Source organism: Chiloscyllium plagiosum, unplaced genomic scaffold, assembly GCF_037043375.1.
Source record: "Chiloscyllium plagiosum isolate Xiang-an unplaced genomic scaffold, Cpla_swu_hap1 HiC_scaffold_4, whole genome shotgun sequence".
In the NCBI taxonomy this organism is placed as follows: domain Eukaryota; kingdom Metazoa; phylum Chordata; class Chondrichthyes; order Orectolobiformes; family Hemiscylliidae; genus Chiloscyllium; species Chiloscyllium plagiosum.
Genome location: NW_028270142.1, coordinates 11100294 through 11128142, shown reverse-complemented (window position 1 = coordinate 11128142; position 27849 = coordinate 11100294). Strand labels below are relative to the sequence as shown.

General features: G+C 43.6%; 1 protein-coding gene across 1 annotated transcript; it reads right to left on the bottom strand.

Moving 5' to 3' along the window:
- xkr9 (XK related 9) lies at window positions 1-27849 on the bottom strand. The gene is made up of 3 exons (XM_043689199.2): window positions 26378-27849; window positions 8132-8316; window positions 1-2237 (listed from the first exon to the last, which is right to left on the bottom strand). The coding sequence occupies exons 1-3, from the start codon at window positions 26704-26706 to the stop codon at window positions 1486-1488; spliced, it is 1266 nt and encodes a 421-aa protein (XP_043545134.2). The 5' UTR covers window positions 26707-27849; the 3' UTR covers window positions 1-1485.

The following is a 27849-nucleotide window of genomic DNA, read 5'->3' as shown; positions in this document are numbered from 1 at the left end:
CCTTACCTAACACTACGGGCAATTTAGCATGGCCAATTCACCTGACCTGCACATCTTTGGACTGTGGGAGGAAACCGGAGTACCCGGAGGAAACCCACGCAGACACGGGGAGAATGTGCAAACTCCACACAGTCGGTCACCTGAGGCGGGAATTGAACCCGGGTCTCGGGTGCTGTGAGGCAGCAGTACTAACCACTGTGCCACCGTGCCGCCCACAAGTTAAATATACCCAAAAAGCACCAAAGGACACCCCTAAACCATGCAATTTATTACATTTGTGCAACCTCTCTCCTCCATTGTGTTCATGGTACCAATGTACAGTGGCATGTTATTACAGTTCAGAGGAAGCGTCACTGGACCTGAAACGCTAACTCTGATTTCTCTCCACAAATGCTGCCAGATCTGCAGTGCTTTTCCAGCAATTTCTATTTTTGCTTCTATTGTTATATGCTTCATTACAAAGTGAACAAAGCAATTAAAAGTGACTCATGATCTAGCTTCAAAATGACTCCTGTTCATATTTAATTGAACGACTGATAAGAAACTGAAAAGTTTTTTGGATTTTCTTAACCCATAATTGCTTTCTGCTGAGCAGATTATATTAATGTTGGCAAACTTTTCCCTTGAATAATATAGCTCAATGTATCTACTCCTTATTTGTTCTCTGACTTTGTTTTGTGTACCTGGCATACACATTTTAGCATTGGAGAAATTATTACTTGCATTAGGTTTCGTTGTAAACTGAAAGTTGCACATGATTGTGAGATAATTGAATTCATTTTGTCAGGCTATTTGTTTTCCAAAAAGACTATCATAAAATTTACCAAAGGGTAACTGACTCAATACCAACATTACTCAAATATTTATATTGCATCATTAGCATTTACTGAACATATGGGCCTCACTTTTCTAGTCAGCTGTAACAAACAGCTTTAGCTCATAAATACGTATCAATATTTTAGGTATGACTGTCAGGTATTATTGACAGAAGGATATGTAAAAACAATTATATAGATTACAGCAAATAAAATTATATTTACTTGTGTTCATGAAATGTGAGCTTAGAACCTTGTCATGTCTCCAAACATTTTGCACTCAAGCACTTAACTTTTTTGAGTGTGCTGCTGGTTACTCAGGCTCTTGCTGTTATTTTGCTTACAGAAGATCCGGTGAGATTAGACGAATGACTATTTTAAGTTGTTCTTGTATTGCTTGAGAGAGGAGGAACATCAGTCAGCATTACCAAGTAAGCTTCCTGTTACTTTCTGAATGGTGCCACAAACCATCTTAATGTAGAACTTAAATTACAAGCAAAGCTTCTTTTCTCCAATTCATTAATTAGTTGTAAAAATGCAGCTTCCAGTCTGTGAAGAATAACTACCACTTATAGGATCTGCATTAAAAAAAGGTTCTTGTCAAGTCCCACATTGTAACACCATGGAAGGTGCTCAAGTTAATTCAGACTGTGCATAAGCCTCACCTTAATTACTCTGTTAAACAATTTGTGATTCTACTGTTTTCTCTCTTGGATTTAGGGACTGATGAGTGAATCACATCGTTATTTTCGCACACATTGTCAAGTCTAACATTTGAATTTTGAGGTAGGAATCCATCAACTTCATCCTGACATGCAGGTATTTGTGATTCAGTGTGAGAATTATCAGAGTCTTCATCAGTTGCAGCCTTTAAATAAACAGAAGGGTGGAAACAACTATAGTACAGCACAACGCAAACAATCCCTGTAATTAATGATAGCATTATAGTTATGCTAATTGATAGGTCATAGCCTTTGTCAAGTGAAGAACTCTTCAGTATCCAACACAAAATTATTAGTACACTCGTTTCAAAGATTCTAAATATGTAATAGAGAGTTAAAGCCAGTCTTATTTTCTGACCTTTTATGTTGAAAAAGGTGAAAATTAGGATGAAACCAATGACTGTTCTATAAATATCTTCTTGACATTTGGATTTGCAAAATGCAGTCTTCTGCCTCATGACATAGACCATCATGATTGGCCACACAAGTAGTAAGTAAGCAGCAACAGCTAGGACGTGTAGAGTAGCCAGCAGAGTTATGCTCAAAATCTTGGCACTAATCGTCAACAGCTTATAAAGGAAGTAAATCACATAAGGGAATCCACAAGTTAGATTTTGATTGGGCAAAGATCTTTTCAGTGCTGCGTAGTAATCCAAAGTCGTCCATGAAATGCCCATGAATGATATTATCACAGATCCATCTGTAAAAGAAAAATGAAGAAAGCCCTTTAGAGCTACAATACGTTATTATATTAATTAAAATAATAAATGCCAGTATCACGTCACCAAGTCACCCTTTATTTACGTGTGCACAGCACATTGACTGTGGCCAGCCAGCTCAGAGTCAGTTTCCTGAACTGAGGAGATTCTAAATCTTTTTTTTATTTATGTCCCTCCAACACTATTGCCATACAACAGTGTTCACGTACCTCAGCTTGTGTGTGCGCGCGCACGCAGGTGCAAGTGCAGGATACAGTGAAAAACACCAAGTGAAAACAACTTCATTCATATTCCACCACCAAAAGAAACACCTGTGTGATCGATGAACCAGTGACAAGCAAAGCCCAGAGCGAGCAATGCTTACGTGATAAATGGTGAAGGGGAGGTCAGGGACTAAATCAAAATAGAGTTGGAGGGAGAAATAAAGCACTCCATTCTCCAGGAATCCTCTGATTTTTTTTTCCTCTGACACTCCTGTTTATTTTTTTCTTCTTTTTTAAAAATTTTCTATTACCCCCACACTATCGCCTAATTGCGGCAGTGCTTATCTTCCCCCAGCACCCACGTGTGTGTGTGTGTGCTGGTGTGAGACACAGTGAGAGACACAAGGTGCACAAATCTTTATTCAAATTTTCACCACCAGGAAGATAGGAAACACCCGAGTGGCCAGTGACAAGCAGTGCCCTTCACACCAAAGGGCAATGCTGTGTGATCAAACAGTGAAGGGGAGGGCAGGGATCAAATCAAAATAGAATTGGACGGGGAAATAATACACTCCATTCCCCATGAATCCTCTGTTTAAATTTTTTTTAAGAGGACATTGCTATTCTTTTTTTTTCTTTTTTAATTTAACCCCCACACTACCACCTATGTGCGGTAGTGCTTATTTTTTTCCCCAGCACCCATGGTGTGTGTGTGTGCAGGTGTGAGACACAGTGAAAGACACAAAGTGCACGAATCTTTATTCAAATTTCCACCACCAGGAAGATAGGAAACACCCAAGTGGCCAGTGACAAGCAGTGCCCTTCACATCAAAGGGCAATGCTGTGTGATCAAACAGTGAAGGGGAGGGGAGGGATCAAATCAAAATAGAATTGGACGGGGAAATAATACACTCCATTCCCCATGAATCCTCTGTTTAATTTTTTTTTCTTTTTTTTTTCTTTTTTTTTCCCCCTTTAACCCCCACACTACCACCTAAGTGCGGTAGTGCTTATTTTATCCCCAGCACCAAGGTGTGTGTGTGCAGGTGTGAGACACAGTGAAAGACACAAAGTGAATCCTCTGTTTAATTTTTTTTTTCTTCTTGTTTTACCAGGAAGATAGGAAAACACCCGGGTGGCCAGTGACAAACACTGCCCTTCACATCAAGGGACGGTGCTGTGTGATCAAAACAGTGAAGGGGAGGGTAGGGACTAAATCAAAATAGAGTTGGAGGGAGAAATGATGCACTCCACTCCCTGCGGCGCCCACCTCTCCCTGAACAACTCCAGGGTGTTGGTCGACACCACGTGCTCCTTTGCTTGCGGTTTTTTTTTTCCCCCAGCACCCATGGTGTGTGTGTGCAGGTGTGAGACACAGTGAAAGACACAAAGTGAATCCTCTGTTTAAATTGGCAAGCCAGCGCCTCCTGTTTGGCTAACTTTAATAACCCCAATCAAGGATCTCGTGGTCACAAGTTCCACCTGGTTCCAATCACTACAACTGACAAACAGCAATTCTAAGCACTCTAGAATTTCTGAGCCATTGCACCTCAGGATCAATCTCAGAAAATACAACGTACTTCATATTTTTATTCACACTACATCCGTTCCAAGCCACTGAAGTAAGATGTTCAATGGTCTTTTGAGTCATCATCGCGTGGTTCAGTAATATCTCATCACCTACAAGATGTATCTTTCCAGTAAGTTAAGTCATTGAATCATACAGAATGAAAACAGGCCCTTCAGCCCAACTTGTCCATGCCATCAGGTTTCCTGAACTGAACTAGTCCCTGCAATTGGCTCATATCCCTTCCTATCCATGTACCTCTCCGAATGTCTTTTAAGTGTTGTAATTGTATCCGCCTCGCAGCTTGCTCCATATATGAACCACCCACTGAGTGAAAAAACTGCCCCCTGTCCCCTTTAAATCTTTCCCCGAAGATCAGCCAAACAAGCTTAAATAACAAGTACCTACCAACATTGTCACTAATACCAATACAATTGGAAGAGTAAGTTTTTAGCATGTTATCATTAGTATTAGTACATCACAGTGATGGTTGTACTTCAAGAATACATCATTGACTGAAACATTTTGAGTTATAGGAGAAGTGTTTTAAATTGCCAGCCTCTTTTTGTAGCACAGCAACCATGGATTGGGACAACAATTGGGACGGCACAGTTGCTCAGTGGTTAGCACTGCTGCCTCACAGCACCAGGGACCCGGGTTCAATTCCAGCCGTGGGTGGCTGACTGTGAGGAGTTTGCACATTCTCCCTGTGTCTGCATGAGTTTCCTCCGGGTGCTCTGGTTTCCTCCCATAATCCAAAGACGTGCAGGTCAGGTGGATTGGCCATGGGAAATTGTCTGTGGTGTACAGGGATGTGCAGATTAGGTGTATTAGTCAGGGGAAATAAAGAGTTACTGGAATAGGGTGAGGGCGTGGGATGCTCTTCAGAGGATTGGTGTAGACTCAATGGGTCTTTTGGCCTCTTTCTGCATTGTTCTGCATTGAAGTAGAAGTTAATGAGACGTTTTTATCCATCACTTAAGGCAGTAGGACATGACTGAATCGACAGTGATGTTCTAGTGACTGACCGTTCTTAGCTTTTCTTGAAACACTCTTGTGGTTTCAGTGGTGGTTTTCCTACCCCTGAGCCAGGAGGTCTGGATTCTAGTCCCACCTCATCCAGAAGTGCAGAATACCATCTTTGAACATCTTTGGCTAAGAAATAGCTCCTTGAAAAGTTCTTGATGCATGGGAATATTGCAGCAACTGAAGCTGCCCTAAACTTTAAAATCAAACCTTCTCCCAAGTGGTCCCAAATTTCTCTGACCACCTTCTCAAAAAGTCCTACAGTTGAGAGGTCACGTTGCGACTGTACAGCACATTGGTGAGGACACTTTTGGAATATTGTGTGCAATTCTGATCTCCATCCTATCGGAAGGATGTTATGAAACTTGAGAGGGTTCAGAAAAGGTTTACAAGGATGTTGTCAGGAATTTAAGCTACAGAGACAGGCTGAATAGGCTGGGGCTGCTTTCCCTGGACCATGAGGGGCTGAGGGGTGAGCTTATAGTGGATTATAATATCACGAGGGGCATGGATCGGATAAATAGACAAGGTCTTTTCCCTGGGATGGGGGGGGAGTCCAGAGGGGCTTAGGTTTAGGGTGAAATGGGAAAAATTTAAAAGGGACCTAAGGGGCAACCTTTTCATGTAAAGGATGGTGTGTGTATGGAATGAGCTACCAGAGGAAGTGGTGCAGGCTGGTAAAATTGCAACATTTAAAAAGGACCTAGATGTGTATATGAATAGGTAGGGTTTAGAGGGATATGGGCCAAGTACTGGCAAATGGGACTATATTAGTTTAGGATATCTGATCGGTATGAACGAGTCAGACCGAAGGGACTGTTTCCGTGCTGTACATCTCTATGACTCAAATGATATGGAGAGAATAGCATCTCAACAGATCCTGGAGTAAATGCAGGATAAAGAAGTCAGAGCTACTGGAACAACACCTAGACCTCATCATCAGCTGAGCAAAACCCCCGCCAACTCCACCTCCCTGAATCACAGGCTCGGGTTTACAAGTGCAGATAAAAAGCCCATGCTGTGACCCCCAGCAGTCCAAATGATGATCTCACCTGGTGCTCTTCTCCCTGTAATCCTGTGCATTGTTCCTTTTCCAATAAGTTAATCCTTTTTATGAATGCTTCAAATGAACTTGTCTCTGCCATAGTCTCATGCAGTGCATTCCAAACCTCAACTGCTCGCTCCTCGAAAATTTCCCTTGTATCATTTTTACAACTTGCACTAATTCCTTTAGGATGCAAAACAGGGCTTGCCTGATAGTTGGTTGTTTGTAATGTCTGAAAGGTTTCCCAAGCCCCGGTGGAAGACAATTAGCAACCCCCAAGAATTTCTTTTTAGAATTAATTCATGGGTTGTGAAAGCGGGAGAAATGAACCCTAATTACCGTTAGGAAAGTGGTGGTGAATGCCATCTTGAGCAGTTGCAGTCTGATCACCCTCAAACCATAGAATCATAGAGATGTACAGTACCGAAACAGACCCTTTGGCCCAACTCATCCATGCCAACCAGATATCCCAACCTAATCCAGTCCCATTTGCTAGCACTTGGCCCATATCCCACCAAACCCTTCCTATTCATATAGCCATCCAGATAACTTTTAAATGTTGCAATTGTACCAGCCTCCACCACTTCCTCTGGCAGCTCATTCCATACACACACCACCCTCTGTGTGAAAAGGTTGCCTCTTAGGTCTCTTTTTATCTTTCCCCTCTCACCCTAAACCTATGCCCTCTAGTTCTGGACTCCCCCACCCCAGGGAAAAGACCATGTCTATTTACCTATCTGTGCCCCTCATGATTTTATAAGGCCCTGAGCCTCTGACACTGCAGGGAAAACAGCCCCAGTCTATTTAGTCTCTCCCTATAGCTCAAATGCTCCAATCCTTGTAAATCTTTTCTGAACCTTTTCAAGTTTAACAACATCCTTCTGATACGAAGGAGACCAGAATTGCACACAATATTCCAAAAGTGTCCTAACCAATGTCCTGTGCAGCAGCAACATGACCTCCCAACTCCTGTACTCAATACTCTGAACAATAAACAAAAGCATACCAAACGCCTTCTTCACTATCCTATCTACTTGCGACTCCACTTTCAAGGAGCAATGAACCTGCACTCCAAGGTCTCTTTGTTCAGTGACACTCCCTAGGACCTTACCATTAAGTGTATAAGTCCTGCTAAGATTTCTTTTCCCAAAATGCAGCACCTCGCATTTATCTAAATTAAACTCCATCTGCCACTTCTCAGCCCAATGGCCCATCTGGTCCAGATCCTGTTGTAATCTGAGATAACCTTCTTCGCTGTCCACTATACCTCCAATTTTGGTGTCATCTGCAAATGTACTGACTATACTCCTAGGACAGTGGTAGTTCCAGTTCTGAGGAGGAGTCACTGAACCCTATTTTTTTTCTTTGTTCATTCCTTCACGGGATGAGGGTGTCATTAGCTAGACAACATTGATTGCTCTTCCCTAATTGCCCATAGAACAGTTAAGCGTCAACCACATTACTGTGGGTCTGGAGTCACATGTAGGCCAGACCCCCCCCAGGTAAGGATGGCAGTTTCCTTCCCGAAAGGGCATTAGTGAATCAGATGGGTTTTTCTGACAATCAACATTGGATTCATGGTCATCATTAAATTCTTAACGGCAGACTTTTATTGAATTCAAATTCCACCATCTGCCATGACAGAATTCGAACCTAAGACCCCAGAACATTACCTGGATCTCTGGACTAACAGTCCACCAATATTACCACCAGGCCATCGCCTCCCCAAAACATTAACTCTGAATTCGCGCCACAGATGCTGCCAGACCTGCTGAGCTCTCCTAGCAATTTCTGTTCTTGTCTGTGGTAATCTCCACTACCATCCAAATTCCAGGATTGAGTTCTCTATTTTAGCAACTGCCCACGATTGGCTTCTTGCCAATTTAAGGCCCAGTTGACAAAACGCTGGGCCAACAGAATCAAGCCAGAATATCAGATGATGGAATTAAAACCCTCTGCAGGCCAGGTGAATAAAAACAAAATCTGTTGCTAGATTTAATATGGCTGAAAATGAACTCCACATTGACTACTTACACTGAATAAAATTTCTGTCTTCGGACTGCAGGAGGATGAATGTCTGAAGAATAAGTTGAGGTGCAGTTTCCAAAAAGGCCTCAAATAATCGTAACATGCTCAAGTCCGTTATTGCATAGATGGCAGCGTGACTATCTCCTTGTTTAAATGCTGCTTTGTATCCAAGCATAAGTGCTCTGAAGAACCTTTAGAATGGAAAGACAAAAGCGTTTTCAGATATATAAGACAATGTAAGCCCAAATTTTTGATTCCAAGTCAGGAGCAACAATTCAGGATGCTCCGTGAAACCAAATTGTCCTGTAACTTTTTCGATTTTCATTTTATTTTTGGGAGGTAGCAGTGTTTTTAAGATTTGTGGCAGGCCCCCCACTGAGCCACTCGGTGCCAGGTTATGGGGCGGGCTGGTGGAAGGTCTACTTTGGTGTTCGTCTGAGATTCCACAAAAAGAATAAACCCTAAATCAGCCCTTCAGATCTCATATTTTTTGATTGGATCCCTCAAAAAGATCAATCTGCTTATGTACTTTTGTCACATATTCATGTCTACATTAACCTACCCAAAGAGCACTTTATCTTTTCTCAAGCATAGATTAACCCTTCCAAAGGGCAGATGCCTTTCTCAAAGCTGTCTTGGAACAACTTCCAAAAGAGTACATTATCTCTCCAATAGGAGACTGCCTCCCAGGTTAACACCTACTCCACCAAGGTATCCTACACACATTTTATTTCCCACACCTATCTAACATAAATCGGTTATAACTAAAGGTAGTGCTACCTTATGTGGGAATTGAGTCACACACCTTGCTATGTATTATTCCCAGAGCAACTCGTAACTGAGCAGAGATCCCAGAATTGACTGAAGAATCATGGAATCCCTACAGTGTGGAAACAATCCTTTCAGCACAACAGGTCCACACCAACCCTCTGGAGAGTAATCCAACCAGACCCATTCCCCCAATCCTCTACATTTACCCCATGTATGGGCAATTTAGCACAGCCAATTCACCTAACTTGCACAATTTAGATTGTAGGAGGAAACCATAGCACCTGGAGGAAACTCATGCAGAGACAGGGAGAATGTACAAACTCCACCTAAGGCTGGAATCAAACCCAGATCCCTGCTGCTATGAAGCAGCAGCGCTAATCACTGAGCCACCATGCTGCCCATAGAATCATAGAATCCCTACTGTGTGGAAGCAGGTCATTTGGCCCATCAAGTCCAGACCAACCCTCTGAGGAGTATCGCCCCCCCCCACTCTATCCCTGTAACCCTGGCTAATCCTGGAAACCAGATTCTGGATTAGTGGTGCTGGAAGAGCACAGCAATTCAGGCAGCATCTGAGGAGCTTCGAAATCGACATTTCGGGCTGCTGGAAACCAGATTCTGGATCTGCAGTCATTGTTTTTACCTCGTTGATTTTAACCCTACTGCGAATCCTCTTGCAAGGATGCCTGCCTTGAAGAAGTTTTCCTCCTCTCTCTACAAGAATCTCAGGGAGTCTCTCTCCCACTGCAACTCCCAGGTCATTTCCTCTGCCCTGAAGCTCTTCACCTCCCTGACCTATCACCTTCATCTCCTCCCCCACTGACCTATTGTACTCTATGCTACTCTATCCCCACCCCCACCCTCCTCTAGCTTATCTCTCCATGCTTCAGGCTCTCTGCCTTTATTTCTGATGAAGGGCTTTTGCCCGAAACGTCGATTTCGCTGCTCCTCGGATGCTGCCTGAACTGCTGTGCTCTTCCAGCACCACTAATCCAGAATCTGGCTAATCCACCTAGTCTGCACATTCATGGAGACTATAGACCAATCCACCTAAGCTGCAATTCTTTAGACTGTGGGAGGAAACTGGGCACCCAAAGGAACCCACATAGACACAGGGAAGGGCCACTGAACATAAGATGTCAACTCTACTTTCTCTCTTCACAGATGCTGCCAGAGTTTCTCCAGAAATTTCTGTTTTTGATTCAGGATTCCAGGGTCTGCAGCTCTTTATATTATTTTAGGTCATGTACAGAGACTAACTATTGGGCAAAGAGAGATGCAAGTTCTACGTTCCCCTGCCACAAAAGGAAAGCTCATTATAATGACAGCCACGCAGTCGCCAGGAACACGCACCAAGCAGGTCTATGGGTTCCTCCAAACCTGAAACGTTACAGCATGGTTGCGTATAACAGCCTTTCAGGTCTGAAATTAAGCTCAGATTACATCAATATAATACTCAAGTCTACTGTGGCATGTAACAGAATCCCAACTTTGCGGAAAGAGGCCATTCAGCCCATCGAGTCTGCACTGACCTTCTGAACAGTATTCCACTCAGAACCACCCCGCACCCTATTCCTGTAACCCCACATTTCCCATGGCTAATCCATCTCGACTGCACACCCCTGGACACTACGGGGCAATTTAGCATGGACAAGCCACCTAACCGGAGATCAGGAGAAATTTCTTCACCCAGAGAGCGGGTGAAATTCCCAGCTACAAAATGTGGTTGAGTCTAATAATTGAACATCTTCACAAAGGAGTTGGATATAATTCTCAGGATCAAGGGACATGAGGATTAATCAGGATACAGCAAGCAGCACCATCCATGATCATACTGATTGGCAAAGCAATCTTTAAGGACTGAGTGTACCCCTGCTTCTACTTTTCTATGTCTGATCTTGGTCAGACTAATCCCACGTTGAGATTTCCTGCACCAATATTCTCTCCTGCTACTGCACTGATTTCATCCTTCACTGATAACACCACCCAAATTTCTTTTCCTTTTTTGCCTTTTTGTCTTTCCAAAAGTTGAATTCATTGAATTCGCAGCCTTGGTCACCCCATAGACAAGTCTCAATAATTGCAACCATTTAACTCCATATAACTATTTTCATTAGTTCACAGTTTCTAGTTGCAAATACTCCATGCACAAAGACATAGTACTTTTACACACCTCCAAATCATTTATACTTTGACATTTTCAACATGCTCCAGCCCTTTTTGCTGCTAGTCTTTGTTTCCCTTACTGTCCACTTTTGTTTCCTATATTTCTATCTTTCATTTCCATCTTTGCTTCCCTCAACTCTTGTCTCCGTGCTGAGGTTGCTATCCCTCGAGGTTTAACCCCCTCTGTCACTGTACTGGCAAATGACCCTGTTTCTGGTCCTGCTAGGTTGTAACCTGTCCCATCCCTTCAATACAGACCCTACCTTCCCCAGATAATATTACACCCATCATACAAAAGTGCTGGGTGTAGACTGTTTTCATAATGATTTTAAGATAACAAGTATTTCAATGAAGATAAAGCGAAATTGGTATCCTGTTGTTGCTGTGTAAGTGCAAAGTCTTGCAACTTTCTGTATCCAAGGTACATGTAATAAATCATAACCAAATGTTTCCTTTAAGATGTAAATGTGTGCAGCTGTGTAGCATCACCAAAGGCACACATTACAAAGATAAATTGAAGAAAACATTGTCTGCTTCTCGCTGCACCCAGCCCTCTTATGGGAGACAGCAGCCCCATTCTTCACTTGCAGCAGTCCTACACTGCTCTCCCCTACCGCCCCACATGGTTCACATTTCAAGACCCCCCGCCAAGAGTTTCTACAGATGGTCATGTGACCTTCGCACCCAGTTGAGAATGACCCCTTTAAAGGGCAGTGGGAAAAGAACGGACATTGAAACAAAAAGACAATAGGCAAGAAAGAAGAGGGTAAAGAAATTATCCCAGAGCTGAGGGGTTTTTCGTAGGAAGAGAGATTGAACAGTTTAGGCTTACACTGTCTGGAATTTAGAAGAATGAGGGGAGATCAAATTGAGGTATTCAAGATGATAAAAGGTGTGCATACAAGAGATGTGGAGCGGATGCTGCCTGTTGTGGGGCATTCTAGGACGAGAGGTCATAGTCTTAGGATAAGAGGTAGCAAATTTAAAACAGTGTTGAGGAGAAACTACTTGTCCCAAAGGGTTGTGAATCTATGGAATTCACTCCCCCAAAGTGCGGAGGGTGCTGGGACAGTTAGTAAATTTAATGAGGATTTTTAATTGATAGTGGGATGAAAGGATATGGAAAGATGGTGGGAGAATGGGGGTGGGGAGTATTGAATGGCAAAGCCAAATGGCCTAGTTCTGCTCCTATATCTTATGAAATTAAACAGAAAGATCTTAAGAAGAGTTTTAAAGGCAAGAAGCAGCAATAGGGTGAAGATGCTGAGAGAAAAGCAATATGCAAAAGCCTAGTGGAAGATGGAATAAAGAGGGTGGTGAATAAGGAGCCACAAGAACATACGAAATAGGAGCAGGAGTAGGCCATCTGGCCCATCGAGGCTGCTCCGCCATTCAATCAGATCATGATCTTTTTGTGGATTCAGCTCCACTTACCCACCAGCTCAAAAGGAATGGTGAATGTGTTAAAAGGTTTTGGCTTTTGGGAATGTGTTGCAGTAGCCTGCAGTGAAGGCGAGAGGCACTAAAGGCAAAGATAAGGATTTTAACAATTACATGACTGGAGCTCAGTGAGATTTGATGATAACTGACAGTAATGAACACCTGAACATCAATGCAGGCAAGGGTGTAGGCTGGAATGTTTTAGATGAATCACTGAAATGTTACAGTGCAGATGAGAAGCCATCTGTGCCTGTTAAATCATTACCTGCTGCCAATCTCCTGTTTTTGCCCCATAGTATTGCACATTATTTTTTATGTAAATAATTAACCATTGCCCTCTTGAATGCTTCAACTGAACCTATCTTCAACACATCCCAAGGCAGTATATTACGCACCTTAACTACTCTGTTATTCTGAACTCTTACTTCTTTATTTTTCTAATTTATTACTATGATTTTTTACTTTTGAAAGTTTGTAATGCTGGACTTGTTATTTCTTTATTTTTATAATTTTACTCTTCCTAAGAATCTGTACCTAGACACCTTTTTACCTAAGATGGTGCAGTAAGTGGCAACTTGTAAACTTTTCACTGTACTCATATGAATACATGTGACAATAAAGCTAATTAAATTCAAATTACAATGAAAAATATTTTCCTCACTTCACACACATGCTTATTTTGTAGATCACTTCAAATCTCTCATTCTTGTTCATTTTCCAACTGGGAATAGCTTCTTCCTATCTACTCTACCCAGTTACTCATGATTTTGAAAACTTCTATCAGATCTACTCTGAACCTTTTTTTCTCCAGGGTGGACAGTCACAACTTCTTCAATGTTTTCTCAGAACTGAAATTCCTCATCTCTGGGACCATTCTTATAAACTCCTTCTAGTCTATCTCCAATGCATTTACACCCTCCCAATAATGCAGCAACCAGAACTGTACACAACTGAGGTCTAACAAGTGGTTTGTATAATAATGATCAGCTGTAGTCTGTAATAAAATTATAAGCAAATTGCTATTGGATACAAACAAGCATTTCAGATATTGTTATGCACACAGCCTATAATTTGTTCCTTCTGAAATCAATAGAATTTTGTTTATATACTAACATGCCTACTGTGAAGTTTGATCTTTGCAGCTAATTTATTATCAGCATGTCAGCTTATTACTCACTGGTTTAAAATTCGTCCTCAAGTGTGTGGCAAATATTTTCTTAATGTAGCTGGGCACACTCATTTGTACTGCACCCAGTTAGTCACTTCACACTGCAATACAGCAACACAAGCATTAGGTGAGAGGTGACAGAGGCATGGTTGTGACATCTGGAAGTCCTTAACTTCAGATCAGCACAGTGGTGAAGGAGGTGTTTGGTACACATAGAGTCATAGAGATGTACAGCATGGAAACAGACCCTTCGGTCCAACCCGTCCATGCCAACCAAATATCCCAACCCAATCTAGTCCCACGTGCCAGCACCCGGCCCATATCCCTCCAAACCCTTCCTATTCATATACCCATCCAAATGCCTCTTAAATGTTGCAATTGTACCAGCCTCCACCACATTCTCTGGCAGCTCATTCCATACACATACCACCCTCTGCGTGAAAACATTGCCCCTTAGGTCTCTTTTATATCTTTCCACTCTCATCCTAAATCTATGCCCTCTAGTTCTGGACTCCCTGACCCCAGGGAAAAGACTTTGTCTATTTATCCTATCCATGCCCCTCATAATTCTGTAAACCTCTGTAAGGTCACCCCTCAGCCTCCGACGCTCCAGGGAAAACAGCCCCAGCCTGTTCAGCCTCTCCCTGTAGCTCAGATCCTCCAACCCTGGCAACATCCTTGTAAATCGTTTCTGAGCTCTTTCAAGTTTCACAATATCTTTCCAATAGGAAGGAGACCAGAATTGCACGCAAGATTCCAACAGTGGCCTAACCAATGTCCTGTACAGCCGCAACATGACCTCCCAACTCCTGTACTCAATATTCTGACCAAATGAGGAAAGCATACCAAATACCTTCTTCGCTATCCTACCTACCTGCGACTCCACTTTCAAGGAGCTATGAACCTGCACTCCAAGGTCTCTTTGTTAAGCAACACTCCCTAGGACCTTACCATTAAGTGTATAAGTCCTGCTAAGATTTGCTTTCCCAAAATGCAGCACCTCACATTTATCTGAATTAACTCCATCTGCCACTTCTCAGCCCATTGGCCCATCTGGTTAAGATCCTGTTTTAATGTGAGGTAATCCTCTTCGCTGTCCACTATACCTCCAATTTTGGTGTCATCTGCAAACTTACTAACTGTACCTCTTATGCTCGCATCCAAATCATTTATGTAAATGACAAAAAGTAGAGGGCCCAGCACCGATCCTTGTGGCACTCCACTGGTCACATGCATTTGGTCAGTGCATTGGGAGGTCATGTTTTGGAATACTGCATTCAATTCTAGTTTCCCTGCTATAGAAAAGATGTTCTGAAACTGGAAAGGGTTCAGAAAAGATTTACAAGGATGTTGCCAAGGTTGGATGGCTTGACCTAGAGGGAGAGGCTGAACAGGCCGGGGCTGTTTTCCCTGGAGCATCAAAGGCTCAGAGGTGACCTTATAGAAGTTTATCATATCATGAGGAGCATGGATAGGGTAAATACACAAGGTCTTTTCCACAAGATAGGGGAGTCCAAAATGAGAGGGCATAGGTTTAAGGGGAGAGGGGAAAAATTTAAAAGGGACCTGAAGAGCCACTTTTTCTCACAGAGGGTGGTGCGTGTATGGACTGAGCTGCCAAAGGAGGTAGTGAAGGCTGATACAATTACAGCATTTAAAAGGCATCTGGTTGGGTACATGAATAGGAAGAATTGAGAGGGATATGGGCCAAACGCAGAAAAATGGGACTAAATTAGTTTAGGATATATGGTCAGCTTGCACGAGTTGGACCGAAGGGTCAGTTTCAGTGTTGTATATCTCTATGACTCTGTGACTATGTTGGCATTGATACTGGACTCAGTCGCTTCACTCTTGGAAAAGGAATGGGGTGGGGGGGAGGGGGTGTTGGGTAGCTTCCTTCATGATTGAACAGCACACTTCAGGCTCCACTCTGCTCACCCCATATGGCATAAAAGCAAGGAAAGCTGCCCTGAAAATAATCTTTTGCATCACTAACTTGGCTGGAAAACTGCATCGAGCGAGTTCATCTGCGTGCGGGCTGAAAAGCAAAGTCAGACTCAATTTCAGAACCTAGAATGTATGAACCCACATGGGTAATAAGCAAAACAATCATCCAGAACAAATCACTGCCTTTATTCCCCATGAACATTGCTATCACTGCCCTGCAGGAAACTCAAAGAGCAGACAAAGAGCAGCTAAGGCAAGAAGATAGTGGCTACATTTGCTTCTGGACATGAAATTATAATCACTATCAAGAGCAAACTCATCAACTCATCAACCAGCTCTCTCAGTTCACTGTTGGCAACTACAATCACCTCATTACTCTCAGTCTACAACCTGCGTACAACCAACAGGCAATGGTCATGAGTGTCGTAAATGAGTCCAAAGACGATTTCGACTCTTTGTCCAGCTCAAGAAAGGCACTCCAACGAGAGGAGGACAAAGGAAGCATTTCAAAGACTCCCTGAAGGCTTCCCTCGAGAAACGCAACTTAGATGTCAATGCACAGGAGACTCATTCAAATGAAACCAACTTGGAAGAAACTCTGGGATGAAAGAACACAATTTTTTCCGAACACCCGTTGTCAAGGGGAAGTACAGAAAAGGAACCAGAGTAAGGATTGCAAACAATGTCATGAACAAGGACTAATTCCACCCTCCGAAAGGAACTGTCAAACTTGTGGGCGGAGATAAGGCTCTGGGATTGGACTCATCAACCCGCAGAACCCATGATCAGTGGCACAAGATTTCCTACGTGGACAATCATACACGTTAGCGAATGATAGGCAACAGTGACAATTAGTGTATGTTAGAAATTGTAGATAAAAGAAGAAGTTGGTGCTGGAGGTTTAATTTACTGAAAATTACTTAAGTTTCCAGGAGAACAAAGTTAGTGGAATGATTATTCGTTGATGGTTAGACCAAAAAGGGAAACATGAGGCAGGGTTGGACGACAACTGTCAAATATTTAAAATCAGTAACTATAGGGCACAACTGCATTCACCTTTTAATTTAGCCTTGTTTAGTTAAGATACTTTTGAAGAATGTGCACTTACTAATGAGTGGAAATACAACGGAAGTTAGCAGAGGGCCAGGAATAAATGAATGAATGATTTTATTGTCTCATGTATTTTATTTGATCCAAAAAGTGTGGTGCTGGAAAAGCACATCCAGTCAGGCAGCATCCGAGGAGCAGGAGAGTCAATGTTTCGAACATGAGCTCTTCATCAGGAATGAGGGAGTGGTCCGAGGGGGTGGCCCAAGGGAGCTAAAACATTAATTGGGGGTGGGGCGGGGTGAAGTAGCTGGGAATGCGATAGGTAGATGAAGGTTAGGGGTGGGAGGGCAATAGATTGGAGCGAAGGGTTGAGCGGATAGATGAGAAGGAAGATGGACAAGTAGGACAATGATCCCATGTGGTTGAAGGGTTCCAAGGTGGAAGATGAGGTGTTCTTCCTCCAGGCGTGGGGTGGCTAGAGTTTGGCGGTGGAGGCGGCCCAGGACTTGCATGCCCTTGGCAGAATGGGAGGGGGAGTTAGGGTTCGGCCATGGGGCGGTGGGGTTGTTTAGTGTGTGTGTCCCGGAGCTGTTATGGTAAGAATACAATAAAATACAATGAAAAGCTTTCATTTGTTGCCACGATTCAGCACCATTTTGAGTAATTTAAGAATAAGGGGGGAAAAAAATGAAAGATATAGCTTAAAGAGAGTCTATCAGTCTTAACCCAGCTCATCACCATCAACGATGTCTGCTCAGCCAACCCTCCTGCATTGATTCACTGCCATCTACACTGGACACAGCCAGAGTCGCCCATCCTCATCTTTCATCGCTGGGCTGATATTCCTCTGTCACCAACTTGCCATTGTCTGCACCAGACCGGGCAGTTGGAGTTGTGTCTCTCGCTGCTGGGTCCACCTCAATGTTCCTGTGATACTCTTTTGCTACCACTACATCACCGCCAGTGCTGGGCCCAAACACCAACAGAGTTGTCAATCCTCAGATATAACAGGCAGACGTCGCTTTTTCCGATGTAGCAGCTGCCGATTCCATAAGTAGGTCCCATGCTTACCCCAGAAAAATAAGTAAGGGCTCACTCGCGGTCCACACTAGGCCCAGTCTCCTCTGATGTGGGCTCACTTGCGGTCCACACTAGGCCCAGTCTCCTTTGATCTGGGCCCACTCAAGGTCCACACTAGGCCCACTCTCCTCCGCTCTGGGCCCACTCAATGTTCACTCTGGGCCCACTCAAGGTCCACTCTGGGCCCACACAAGGTCCACTCTGGGCCCACTCTCCTCTGCTACGGACCCACTCAAGGTCCACTCTGGGCCCACTCAATGTCCACTCTGGGCCCACTCTCCTCCACTCTGGGTCCACACAAGGTCCACTCTGGGCCCACTCTCCTCTGCTATGGACCCACTCAAGGTCCACTCTGGGCCCACTCTGGGCCCACTCAAGGTCCACTCTGGGCCCACTCAAGGTCCACTCTGGGCCCACTCTCCTCTGCTCTGGGCCCACTCAAGGTCCACTCTGGGCCCACTCTCCTCTGCTCTGGGCCCACTCAAGGTCCATTCTGGGCCCACTCTGCTGCGCTCTGGGCCCACTTAAGTCCACACGCCAGGCCCTCTCAAGGTTTGTGCTGAGCTGTTGCCACTGCTGATGCTATCTGAGCTCAGGACAAGAGGTAAGTAAGGGTAGAGGGAGAAATAAAACGAGAGAGTGAAAGAAAGAACAGGGGTCAGAGCAGATGAGCCCTACCCTGATGCCATCTTGATCTTGAGGCCTGGCTCAAAGTACCATCTACTGCAGAAATACGTAATAAAATCTCTGAACTGATTGATTAGAAAAATATCTAGAAATTAGTTTATTGAACAGCACTAAGGTTCAGCAGCCCGATAAGGAATAAAAACAACTGAACTGAATGACCATTCTGATAATTTGTTATCTGGATTTGGAAACAGCCTGAGATATAAATAACTGGTGGAATCGATACAAATAACAAAATGTTTTTGGGAGTTATTTTAACACAGGAGAGAGAACGTTACTCGGAAGATGAAATTCACGGAGGAGAATTGTTTGTGATATAACGTGCGAACAATGAGCTAAGTGTGATTGAGCAAGGCCAGCAGGTACTTGCAACGAGTTCAGAGGATAAAGGAAGGCGGATGATGTTAATGGCAGGATTTTTAAACTTTGCTTAGACAAAGAGCTAAGCATTTTGAAATCATGAATTGATGAAGAGGTTTTCCAATAATCCATTCCAATCCATCCCTGATAAAGGAGATAAAGTAAGAAACTGGAGGAGATGTTGTGTCGCAGGTGTTGTAAAAACACCCTCAAGAAAGATTCCAGTCCAACATTCTTGAGGGGTTTAAGATAGCCTGGGGTACAAGAGGCAAAGTGAAAGAAGGAAGAAAGGAAGAGCTGTTTGTCCAGTTGATCAGTATTGATACATGGATTGGCTCAGTGGCTAGCACTGCTGCCTCACAGTGCCAAGGACCCGGGTTCAATTCCACTCTCAGGCAACTGCCTGTATGGAGTTTGCATATTCTCCCTGTGTTTGTATAGATGTCCTCTGTGTGTTCAGGCTTCCTCCCACAGTCCAAAGATGTGCAGGTTAGGTGAATTAGCTTTGCTAAATTGCCCATAGTGTCCAGGGATGAGTAAATTAGGAGGATTAGCCACAGGAAATGCAGGGTGTTAGAGTAGGGAGATGGATGTGGGTGGGATGCTCTTCAGATGATCAGTGTGGACCTATTGGGCCTAATGACCTGCTTCCATATTGTAGGGTTTCAACGATACTCATTAATTTTCATGGTCATATGCTTTTTGCAGCTGTTGTAAATACTTAATTTATCGTTCATGTATTTTAGTGTATAATTTTTAGTTTTGGAATTAAAGTTTAACGCAGGAAAACTAAATAAATTCAATTGTGGTCATGTTCCTTTAAGAAGTTAACATCTAAGAAGATAATGGAATGAAACTGCTGGGCACCAGAAACAGTATTTCAGAAAGTTAAGTTCAGAAACAGCTCTTCCTTTCTTCCTTCTTTCACTTGTTCAATAAGGCTTTACCTTCCTTTTCTGTGCTCCAACATTCTTACCTCCACTTCTGGTTAGATGTATTGCCAGTGTTAGATATGACATCTTATTTTTGTGGGGGGGGGGGGGTGGGGTGGATTTTAGGTAATGCTAAAGAAAACTTTGTAATTTGACAGCTTCATTTTGTTCTCATTAGTTATATTTTAACCGAAGCTTGCTGCGTGCTAAAAAGTAAATTTAAAATATTGTTGTGACCAACTAAGATGAGAGCGATTTCTTTCTCCACCCAGTCATAGCAACAGCCAGTACCACTCCCTTATTGACCATCTAGGTGAATTCCTAAAATAATGCAACTTGATTAGGCAAACATGATTTGCCGTTTATAAATCCATGCTAACCTTACCTTAGTTTGTCTGTGAACATTATTCATAAAATGAGGAGAAGGAACACCAGGATTTACATTGTGATCAAGTCAGTAACTCATTTTGGATGCAGTGCCTTGCTGCGACGCTCTGACAATTTACAAAATCTAATTGCAATTGATTTTGTTTGTGTAATTATCTTGGAATCAATTGTTTTGGATAATTTACTGTCAGCAGCAGTCTGCTCTCAATATTGTTTGTGTTATTGTGTTCAATCATATTGCCAAACTAATTCATTTGATGGAATCATTGTTGCATAAAATAATGAAACCTAGTTAGTTGGGGAGGGTAAGAGATTTCAACACTCCTACAATAATAAAATCCCCAAACAGTAGTGATTGGACTGAGATCATCCACGTGGACCTCATAGGGTTTTGTAGTCTGCATTCAGCAGTAAAATTGTTTGCAAATTTGTAATTTCCTCCCTCTCCCCTTCAGCTTGTAGATGAGGGTGATGATACCTTTCCTCATGGATTCGCTTGTGGTACCTGCCAGAAGCACACTGTCATACACCTCCAGCAGGTCCGGGCCTATCAGGTCCCACAGAGCTGAATACAACTCGGCCAGTAAGCTGTCACTTCTGAGAGTTTTATTATTTTCTAAGGACTCAAGGGCATTGGTCAGCTCATCCAAAGACAGCGGCTGGTCCAGCCTTTCCCGCATGCTGTCGTCTAGCACCTCCGTGATAGAGCACAGGAATGACTGGGTGACTGCACTGTCTGTGGGCTTCGTGTCATACACTCTGCTGTCAAGGGATTGGCTGATCGTCAGGATGTCAGACTGAGATGATCTATCGAGCCATTTTCTTCTTTCAGGCTGCTGAGCACAGAGCTCTCCTGGTGCACCTTCCGGAAGAAGAAAAGCGAGCACATCTCTTCCTGTTTGACAGTTCAGACCCTGGACCGGAAGATTATCTTGGAGGCCTCTTGCAGCAAAGACCAAGGCTTGCTGTCTCTTCACCTCCTGGAGATCCTCCTTAAAACTGATACCCCATTGGCTGCAGCAGGAATAAGTTCTGCGTGCTTTTCTAGAGTTCGGGAAGTTATCCCTGCCTATCCTTCTCAATAGCTATGAGGATAAAGAACCTCTCGACGTTCCCTTGATTGTTTCCCAACAGTCTGGTGGATACGTGAACAGAGGCTTTGCGGTTTTCCAACCTGTGTAACCTTGGGTTCCCTGATTGGGGCTGTTAACTTGGTCCGATCAGGGAGCCCTGGCTGGCAGATATAAACAGGAATGTCGGACATCGTGTTTACTCCGAAAGCTGGCTCTGAGGGAGCAGGATCAATGTTAAGGACTGTCCACATGTAAATAAAGGGTGACTTGGTGATGGGATACCAGTTTCTGTAGAGTTATTTCATTAAGGAAAATCCCAAGGCATTTTGTACATATATATTAGGTTCAAGGGATTAGCTAGGGGAAGAGTAGGCCCACTCAAGGATGAAGGAAGAGGGTTACGTGTGGAGCCAGATCCTTAATGAGTACTTCACATCAGTACTCTCCAAAGAGAGGGACATGAGGGATGTTGAGTTAGGGAAAGATGTGTGAATACTCTCGAGGTATTCAACAGAATGAAGGAGGAAGTATTGGGTATCTTCAAATGTATAAAAGTAGACAAGTCCTTAGGACCAGACAGAATCTATCCCAGGATGCTGAGGTAGCCAAGGGAGGAAAAAGCTGGGGCCTAAACAGATATTGTTGCATCCTCTTTGGCCTCAGGCAAGGTTCCAAAAGACTGGAGAATGGACAATGTTGTTCTTTTGTTTAAGAAGGTAAACAGAGACAATCCAGGTAATTACAGGCTGGCGAATCTGACACCAGTGGTGGGGAAGCTGTTGGAGAAGATACTGAGAGACAGGACTCATTCACATCTGGAAGTAAATGGAATTGTTAGTGATAGACAGCATGGGTTTGTGTGGGGAAGGTTGTGTCTTACCAACTTGAGTTTTCTGAGGAAATGACAAGAATGATTGATAAGGGAAGGGCAGTGGATGTTGTCTACAGGGACGTTAGTCAGGCATTTAATAAGGTACCTCATAACAGGCTGGTACAGAAATTAAAGTCTCATGGGATCTGGGGTGAGCTGGCAAGATGGATACAAAACTGGTTTGGTCATTAAAGGCAGAGCGTAGTGATGGAATGGTGCTTTTCAGAATGGAGATCAAGTGGGCGGCACGGTGGCACAGTGGTTAGCACTGCTGCTTCACAGCGCCAGAGACCCGGGTTCAATTCCCGACTCAGGCGACTGACTGTGTGGAGTTTGCACGTTCTCCCCGTGTCTGCGTGGGTTTCCTCCGGGTGCTCCGGTTTCCTCCCACAGTCCAAAGATGTGCAGGTCAGGTGAATTGGCCATGCTAGATTGCCCGTAGTGTTAGGTAAAAGGGGTAAATGTAGGGGAATGGGTGGGTTGCGCTTCGGCGGGTCGGTGTGGACTTGTTGGGCCAAAGGGCCTGTTTCTCCACTGTAAGTAATCTAATCTAATCTAATCATAACTAGTGGTGTTCCACAGGGACCGGTAGTGGGACCTTTGTTGTTTGTAATATATTCAAATAGTCTGGATGGAAATGTAGGTGATCTGATTGGTGAGTTGTGGATGACACTAAAATTGGGGGAGTTGCAGATTGTGAGCAGGATTGTCAAAGGATATAGTGGGACAAAGATAGATTGCAGATTTGGGTGGAGAAATGGCAGATGGAGTTTAATCAGGGCAAACGCGAGGTGATACGTTTTGGAAGATCAAATTCAGGTGCAAATCATGTAATAAATGACAGAGCTCTTAGCAGTATTGACATGCAGATGGTCCTGAGCATACAGGTCCACAGATTCCTTAAAATTGCAACACAGGTAGATGATATGGTCAAGAAGGCATACAGTACTATGCCTTCATTGGCCCGGCCATCAAATATAAAAGTTAACAAGTTACGTTACAGCTATATTTTAGTTAGGCCACAGTTGGAATATTGCATGCAGTTCTGGTCTACATTCATGGACGCCTTTCTATTAATTTTACTGCAAAAGACTCCCAACATCTGCCTCCACTAGCGTTTACCAGGCACAGATTCATGCTGACTTTGCACACTTTGATCATCGTTATCCAATTGCCCCTACTATAGTAGTGGCATTACCAGCTTCCAATCCGTAGAATCCATTTCAGAATCTATAGAATGTTTACTATCTCAGTAGCCATCTTCTTCAGCAATCTGGGCGGTACAACACCAGATCTTGGGACCCAACGTTCAACCCCACTGATCTCTTCAGTGCGACTTTCTTATTAACACTAATTTCCCTCATAACCTCATTCTCCCTAGTCACTTGGATTTAATTCTGGGAGGTCTCTTATACCTTCCTCTGTGAAACAGACACAAATTAATCTTTTAACTTCTCTGCCATTTCTCTATTCCCAATTACAAGTTCTTATGACTCTGCCTTTAATGGGCCCACATTTGTCAGCCAAACATTTCCTTTTTACAATATGTGTAGAAGCTTTTACAGTCTATTTTTATGATTTTGCTAGATTGTGTTCATACTTTAATTGTTCTTTCCTTATCAGTTTCTTGATCCTCTTTGCAGATTGCTTTTCCTAGACCAGAGGAAATAAGATGTAGGAGCAGAATGAGTCCATTCGACCCATCAAGACTGCTCTGCCATTCAATCATGGCTGATATTTTTCTCAACCCTATTCTCTTGCCTTCTTCTTTGGAACCTTTGATTCCCTCACTGATCAAGAACTTCTCTATCTCGATCTTAACTACTCTCAAAGACTTGGCCTGCATAGCCCTCTGTGGTAATGAGTTCCACAGGCTCACCAACTCCCCCGACCCCCCCCCCCCCCCCCCGGTGAAGAATTTCCTCCTTGTCTCAATTCCAAAGGGCTGACCCTTCATTCTGAGGCTATGCTGTCAGATCCTAGTCTGTCCTACTTTCTAAACTCCATCAAGTACAGACCCAGAGTAATCCACTGTTCTTTATATGACAAGCCCTTCATCCCCAGGATCATTCAAGTAAACCTCCTATGGACCCCCTCCAACACCAGCATACCCTTCCTTAGATACGGGGCCCAAAACAGCTCACAATATTCTAAGTGGGGCCTGACTAAAACCTTATACAGCCTCAGCAGTACATCTCTGCTCTTTTATTTTACAACCATCTTGAAATGAATGTTAACATTGCATTTGCCTTCCTGACTGCCAGCTGAACCTGTATGTTAGAGAATCCTGAACTAGAACTCGCAAGTCCCTTTGTGCTTCCAAATTCCAAAGCCTTTCCCAGTTTAGAAAATAGTCTCTGCCTTTATTCTTCCTACCAAAGTGCTTAAACTCACACTTTCCAACATTGTATTCCATCTGCCATTCTTTGACTATTCTCCTCGCCTGTCCAAGTCCTCCTCCAGCCTCCCCATTTCATCAACACCCCCCTGTCCTGCCACCTTTCTTTATGCCATCTGCAAACTTTTACAACATTGTCCTTAATTGCTTTGTCCAGTTCATTAATGTATAACATGAACAGTTGTGGTCCCAAACATGACCCTGCAGAACTCCATGACTCACTGGCAGACATCCTGAAAAAGACCACTTGATCCCAACTTTGTGCTTTCTGCCAGTCAGCCAACCCTTTATCTTGCCCCTAACACTCTGGGTGCTTTTCATATTTAGTATCCTGCTGTGTGGCACCTTGTCAAAGACCTTCTGCAAATCCAAACAGATCATGTCCACTGGCTCTCCTTTGTCTAACTTGCTCAGTACCCCCTCAAAACATTCCAATGGATTTGTCAGGGATGGCCTCTGTGGATGATGTGCTGACTCAGCCCTATTTTACAATGCACCTCCAAGTACTCTGCAATCTCATCCTTGATATGGACTCTAAAATCTTACCAAAGACCCAGATCAGGTTAACAGGCGTGCAGTTCTCTGTCTTCTGCCTCTCTCCCTTCTTAAACAGGGGTATTACTTTAGCCATTTTACAGTCCTCTGGGACCCTCCCTGACTCTAGTGATTCCTGAACGATCACCACCAATGCATCTAAATCTCCTCTGCTATGTCCTTCAGAACACTGAGGTGTAATCCATCTGGTCCAAGTGATTAATCCAACTTCAAATATCCACCTTTTCAGCTTCCTCAGTACCTTTTCCTTCATGATGGGCACTACACTCATCTCTGCCCCTTGACTCTCTTGAAGTCCTGGTATGTTGCTGGTGCCTTCCACTATGAAAACTGATGCAAAGTACCAATTCAGTTCCTCTGCCAATATTACTCCTCCAGCCTCATTTACCAATGTCCATTCTTGCCTCTCTTTTACCTTTTGGTTATCTAACAAACATCTTGCAATCTTCATTTATATTACTAGTTAGCCTACCCTCATATTTCATTCTCTCCCCACTTATTGCTTTTTTAGTTATCCCCTGCTGGTTTTTAAAAGGCTTCCCAATCCCCTGGTTTCCCATTGGCCTTCAGACAGTGATTTTTCTTTTGTCTTTATGTTGTCCCTGACCTCCCTGGTCAGCCATGGTTGCCTTGTCTGCCCCTCAGTATGTTTCTTCTTCCTTGAGAAGAATTTCAGCTGTGCCATCTCAAATTTCCCCCAGAAACTCCTGCCATTGCTGCTCCACTGTGTTCCCCACTGGTCTCCACTTCCAATCAGCCCTGGCCAGCTCCTCCCTCATACCTTTGTAGTTACCTTTACTCAGTTGTAATACCACCACATCTGATGCCAGCTTCTCCCTCTCAAACTTAGTCAGTAGTGTCCAGGGATGTGCAGGCTCGGTGGATTAGAATCTTAGAATCCCTACAGTGTGGAAATAGTTCCTTTAGCCCAACAAGTCCACACTGACCCTCCGAAGAGTATCTCACCCAAAACCCCTTCCCCATTCCTCGACACTTACCCCTGACTAATGCACCTAACCTACCCATCCCTGAACACGGTGGGCAATTTAGCACGGCTGATTCACCTGACCTGCATATCTTTGGATTGTGGGAGGAAACTGGAGCACCTGTAGGAAACCCACGCGGACATGGGGCGGATGTGCAAACTCCACACAGACAGTCACCTGAGGCTGGAAACAAGCCCGGGTCCCTGGTGCTGTGAGGTAGCAGTGCTAATCACTGAGCCACCGTGCCACCCACGGTGAATGCAGAGTTGTAGGGATAGGGTGGTGTGGTGGTGGAATACTGTTTCGAGGGTCAGTGTGGACCAGATGGGTCAAATGACCTGCTTCTACATTGTAAGGATTGTATAACTCGAGAGGACCTACCTTACTGGCATCCCCAGCTGAAAGATATGCACGACACACAGCCAGGAAAGGGGGCTGCTACATCTTTGGCTGTGGAAGTGCTGTATTTCAGAACTACGCTGCTCCTGATGAAACTCCCCGTCATCTTTATACCAACTCCAGCTGAAGCTCTGAAGCACCACTGCAGAAAGCAATATCACAGTCAGAACCAGAGCAAACCAAATAAACTCCTTCTCATGAAAATACACCACAGCAACCCAAAGGTCGGTTCCAACATCTGCTAAGTACAGCACGAATCCACCCAGGTTCAATACAAAGTCGCACTTAGTGAACGTTGCCTGGATCGCCATGTCCAAGTTTCTCAAAGAGAATCCATAAGGTCTTTACCGAATCCGCTGTGTCTGCCAAGTGAGTGGACGTGACTTTTTCTTTCACTTTTGCACAAAACAGGGAAACGTCAGTCGAATTAACGCCGTTTGTCCTGTGCAATAAATCATGTGATTGATGAAGAAATAATTATGAATGACTGATCCGAGTGCAACTTCCTCACAATTCAGGAGCGAAGTCCTTTTGGGAACAGCCCCCGGGGTGAGACAGAGATTCTGGAATTGGAATGGGCTGGTGGCCAACTTTCGGTATCTTCCACTTGCAACCGAGGCTGAAATGTAGTCAAACCACATTCTGCTCTCTCCCAAACTTCTCATCTGCATGTTTGAGGGTGTTCTTACAAACTTGTAACATCGTCGTTTGGTCAAAATTACAACATTGCTGCACAGTCAATTCGAAAAAATGTCAGATTTCCACCCCCGAGACCCTGGATCCAAGAAGGAAGTCCACTTCCGCATCAGGCTCTAGCAGTAATCCGCCAGAACCTCGCGATTTAAACTGATTACAAATTAGACTGTGTTACAGACGGGAGCTAAACTCTTTCAGATAGACATCCACGAGGTTATGACCTGAGCACAACTAATATTGCTGCAATTGGACATATATAAGAAAAACTTTTCAAAAAAATTCAGGTGTTTTTTGCAGAAAATTGAGGTACATTTCAAACAGATTTTACAACAAAGAATCCAAATATTAATAATTATTAATAACATTACAAAGAATGTGTTCTGATATAGAAATTTATTATTTCCCAATTAAGTCCAATTTTCCAAAGTCACCTTAATAATCACACTTTGACTCAACCTCACTGCAGTCCATTCAGAAAGTTACTTTGCTCTGGTCTGGACACATTTTCAAAAGGCCATGTGCTGTATGTTTTATGTAATATGTTTGTTACCATTTAGTGGAATCCATCATCTTTTAGTTGTCCTTCATTACTTGGCCCCAACCTTCACACATTGTTCCCTCAGTTTATGATGCTTTGGGCATTGGACTGAATTTTCCCAAATGTGGCGGACTGTCAGTTTTGGGGAGTATCACTGTGGATTTCCCTTCGTGAGCCTTATTGGGCTTTCTCACTCAATTTTACACTGCTGGCCTGATTT

Bases quoted from the DNA above. Each gene is read 5' to 3' on its own strand.
- xkr9 (XM_043689199.2), bottom strand. From the start codon at position 26,706: ATGGCGATCCAGGCAACGTTCACTAAGTGCGACTTTGTATTGAACCTG. The intron at 8,317-26,377 runs GTAGGTCCTCTC...TCCATTCTAAAG, and splicing joins CAGCTGGGGATGCCAGTAAG to GTTCTTCAGAGCACTTATGC. The intron at 2,238-8,131 runs GTAAGTAGTCAA...TTTCTTTTACAG, and splicing joins AGACAGAAATTTTATTCAGT to ATGGATCTGTGATAATATCA.